General features: G+C 37.8%; 1 protein-coding gene across 1 annotated transcript; it reads left to right on the top strand.

Moving 5' to 3' along the window:
* Nucleotides 1-338: 338 nt before the first annotated feature.
* On the top strand, nt 339-3,013 carry LOC121995155 (endoglucanase 8-like). The gene is made up of 7 exons (XM_042548972.1): nt 339-533; nt 618-1,028; nt 1,328-1,420; nt 1,493-1,720; nt 1,853-1,937; nt 2,061-2,224; nt 2,690-3,013. The coding sequence occupies exons 1-7, from the start codon at nt 366-368 to the stop codon at nt 3,011-3,013; spliced, it is 1,473 nt and encodes a 490-aa protein (XP_042404906.1). The 5' UTR covers nt 339-365.
* Nucleotides 3,014-3,624: the final 611 nt, after the last annotated feature.

Genomic DNA, 3,624 nt, shown 5'->3' with positions numbered 1-3,624 from the left:
CCAAAATAATTTAGTCAAATATATAACTATGAGAACACTTCCCACTTCCCATATACTAACCAAAATAATATTATGAAAACAATATTAAAGGGAAGCAATTGTGTACATGCTTCTATTTCGGCGAAAGCGAGAGATATATATATGTTAATTTGAGTTACCAAGAATTATATATATACATATATAATATTTCAATTTTAAATTGTATAACCGGCTAGACTTCACTTTTTTGGCAAGGTCCAGCTAAGTTCTTTTTATATATATATATATATAAATACCTATTAAGAAGGCCTAAAATTGATGTGAGATTTGAGGAGAAAATGTCGATGGGGAGGATTTGCGTTGTAGTTTGTGGTGTGTTGTTGTTGATGTCAACTGCAATGGCATCGGTTGTATCGGCTCAAAACCCCGATTACAAGCTCGCGCTGAGCAAGAGCTTGCTGTTCTTCGAAGGGCAGCGATCAGGGAAGCTTCCTCCTAACCAACGCCTGACATGGAGGAAGGACTCGGCTCTACTCGATGGCCAAGAGGGTGGTGTAAGACAATTAGCTATACATACACGCCTGCCTATTCTTGTGTCTACGAGGAATAACTTGTATTATATTTCTTAAGTTGTTTAGGTTGATCTAACGGGGGGATACTACGACGCGGGGGACAACGTGAAGTACAGCTTTCCGATGGCGTTCACGGCGACGATGTTGGCGTGGAGCATCATCGAGTTCGGCGACGGGATGGGAGACGAGGGGGTTCGTGCTGCGGAAGCTCTGAGATGGAACACAGATTTCTTGCTGAAGGCCACGGCTCACTTGCCCAACACTGTCTACGCCATGGTGGGCAACCCCTACAGTGACCACAACTGCTGGGAACGGCCCGAGGACATGGACACCCCGCGCCCCGTGTACGCCGTCAACACCACTCACCCGGGCTCAGAGGTTGCCGGCGAGATCACCGCCGCGCTCGCTGCTGCATCAATCGCGTTCAGGTCCTCCGACACTGCGTACGCCCGGCTCTTGTTGTCTAGAGCGAAGCAGGTATTCTGAAATTAATTAATGATATATAGAAAGTGATTAGGGTTTAACATGAATGATATTGCGATAGTATTTTATAGAAAAAATTGAGTTTTTAAAATGAATTTTATTTACTTTTTTTGTTGTTGTTAAATTTATCTCTTTTATTCAAAATGCTTACTCAATTTTAAAAATGGTTAACGCACGCTTGTATACATGTTCTTTTAATTCTTACTCGCGTACAACTTTCAGTGCTTAATTAATGTTTAACACATACAAATGTTAGATCTCTGCTTATTTAAATATGTTTTTTTTTTTTGCAGGCGTATTATTTCGCAAACACCTACCAGGGCTCATACAACGATAGCATTGGCGACGCAGTCTGCCCATTTTACTGTGATATCAGTGGCTACCAAGTAATTATAATTAATATTGTTTTAATTAATTGCTTTTATTTTTAGTAAAATATTAATATATTTATGTTGCAGGATGAGTTAGCTTGGGGAGGAGCATGGTTGAATAAAGCCACCAACAGCCAAAAATACCAAAAATATGTTGATAAAGCCATTCGAAACATCAAACTCATGGAAGAAGCAACTGGGTATTATAATGTCGACACTGAGTTTTCATGGGACAATAAACACGCAGGAACCTACGTCCTCCTAAGCCAGGTATTAATTTATATATATACACCTGGTGAAAATATAAGTAAATATGTGTTTTTTTTATCAATACAATCCATCAAAATTCATTGTATAGGAAAATATTTACACCTGGTGAAAATTTAGATTGTTACTTAATTATAGCGTTATTTTTTTTTTTTACTTTTAACCTGGTGAAAACTACAGGTTGGTCACTATAAAACTGAAGCTCAAACCTTTGCGTGCGTGGTGTTGCCAGAATCCCCCACCAAGACCATGAAATACACACCAGGTTTATCGATTAACTCTTTGTGTTATCAATTATATCATTTATATTAGAGTCAAATTAATAGTGAAAATATTTCTTATAACCAAGCCTAATTTATTTATTTAGTTATAATTTATTTATGTGCAGGTGGTTTGATCTACAAGACTAGATCATCCAACAACCAAGTCACCGGCGCAGTTTCTCTCCTCGCTCTTGTGTATGCGAAGCATCTCACACAGGCTAAGGGAACCATTACTTGTGGCAAAACCCAATTTCCCCCTTCAAAGCTTGTAGACTTGGCGAAAAGTCAGGTAATTTATTGTGGTTTTTTCACCAAGGGTGCATATAATATTGTGAAATTTTCAAAAGGTGCATTTATTTTCCATTTTACTCGACCCGTCAATCATTATGACGTTACATTAAAAAAAAATTAGATTTGATTTTAAGGCTTATGCAACACAATTTTTAAAAATCAATATGGTACAGATTTTCAAAAATCCATACTGTAGTGATGTTGATTTTTAAAAATTAACATCATAATAGTGATGTTCTTTGAAATCCTAACACCACATGCAATGGTGTTGTTCTTACAGTGGTGTTGTAGTTGACTGGAGGAGTAAAATAGAGAACAAGTATATCCTTTCGGCAATCTAAAAGTTAATTGCGTCTTTGAAAAAAATTCCGTAACTTTTAAGTGAGTCTTGTCAATTTTATCATCAAAACCCTATCTGCATTGAAAATGGGAGGCACATGCATCATCGGTTAATGTTATGTAGGCGGATTACATCTTGGGCCACAACCCACTGAGAATGTCTTACATGGTTGGCTACGGCTCCAAGTTCCCTCAGCACATTCATCACAGGGCCTCCGCCCTCCCATCCCTGGATGTGCATCCCTCATTCATTGCATGCAAAGACGGCACTCCTTACTACATGAGCCGCAAGCCTAATCCGAATGAGTTGACGGGAGCTATTGTCGGAGGGCCTAACAATGGAACGGATTACTTCGACGACGACCGGAAACGACCAGCTCAAAGTGAGCCCACCACTTATATCAATGCGCCCTTCGTCGGTGTGTTTGCTTACTTTGCTAATCATTAAAAGAGTGCATTTTGCTATTTGAGATATTGCTGAAGCTTGAAATTGAATGTTGCACGGAAGGATCCATAAATATTGGAGATTGTCCTCCCCTATCCTATCCTCTCCTCTCTTTGTAAAGTAGGTTTTAGAGTAAGGATAATAATTTTCTCCGAATCCGATGAAAGATCCGATATCTGATCCAAATAGAAGAGTATGAAGGATCTACCGATATCCGAATGATGATAATTAGATGAAAAAAAAATATTAATATAAAAGATATTCGATCCTTTAATAGATATGGATATGAGGATAGATATCTAATCCACAATAATATCGAAACGGAGAATATAAAATCTATGAGGCCGACTCATTATCATCGCTCCTTTAGAGACCTTGGTACAAGGTGTCTTCTTCACCATCTAGTTATGCTTAAATTCATCAATGAAAAAATAAAATACGTGAAAATTTTAAAAATCATATTACATGATAAATAATAATGGATAAATTTTATTAAACATGATTAGCATCACACTTCACACACATGGTGAGACGATAAAGCTTGATTCGATCAGTTGTCTAGCTAGAACTTAATAAGCAAGTCAGTAAACATTTTTCAGTGGATGATATCTTAT

Source organism: Zingiber officinale, chromosome 6A (genome assembly GCF_018446385.1).
Source record: "Zingiber officinale cultivar Zhangliang chromosome 6A, Zo_v1.1, whole genome shotgun sequence".
Classification (NCBI taxonomy): domain Eukaryota; kingdom Viridiplantae; phylum Streptophyta; class Magnoliopsida; order Zingiberales; family Zingiberaceae; genus Zingiber; species Zingiber officinale.
Note: the sequence above shows the minus strand (reverse complement) of the source record. Positions and strands in the feature narration are given on the sequence as shown.

Bases quoted from the DNA above. Each gene is read 5' to 3' on its own strand.
- LOC121995155 (XM_042548972.1), top strand. From the start codon at position 366: ATGTCAACTGCAATGGCATCGGTTGTATCGGCTCAAAACCCCGATTAC. The intron at 1,421-1,492 runs GTAATTATAATT...TTTATGTTGCAG, and splicing joins GTGATATCAGTGGCTACCAA to GATGAGTTAGCTTGGGGAGG. The intron at 1,938-2,060 runs GTTTATCGATTA...ATTTATGTGCAG, and splicing joins GACCATGAAATACACACCAG to GTGGTTTGATCTACAAGACT.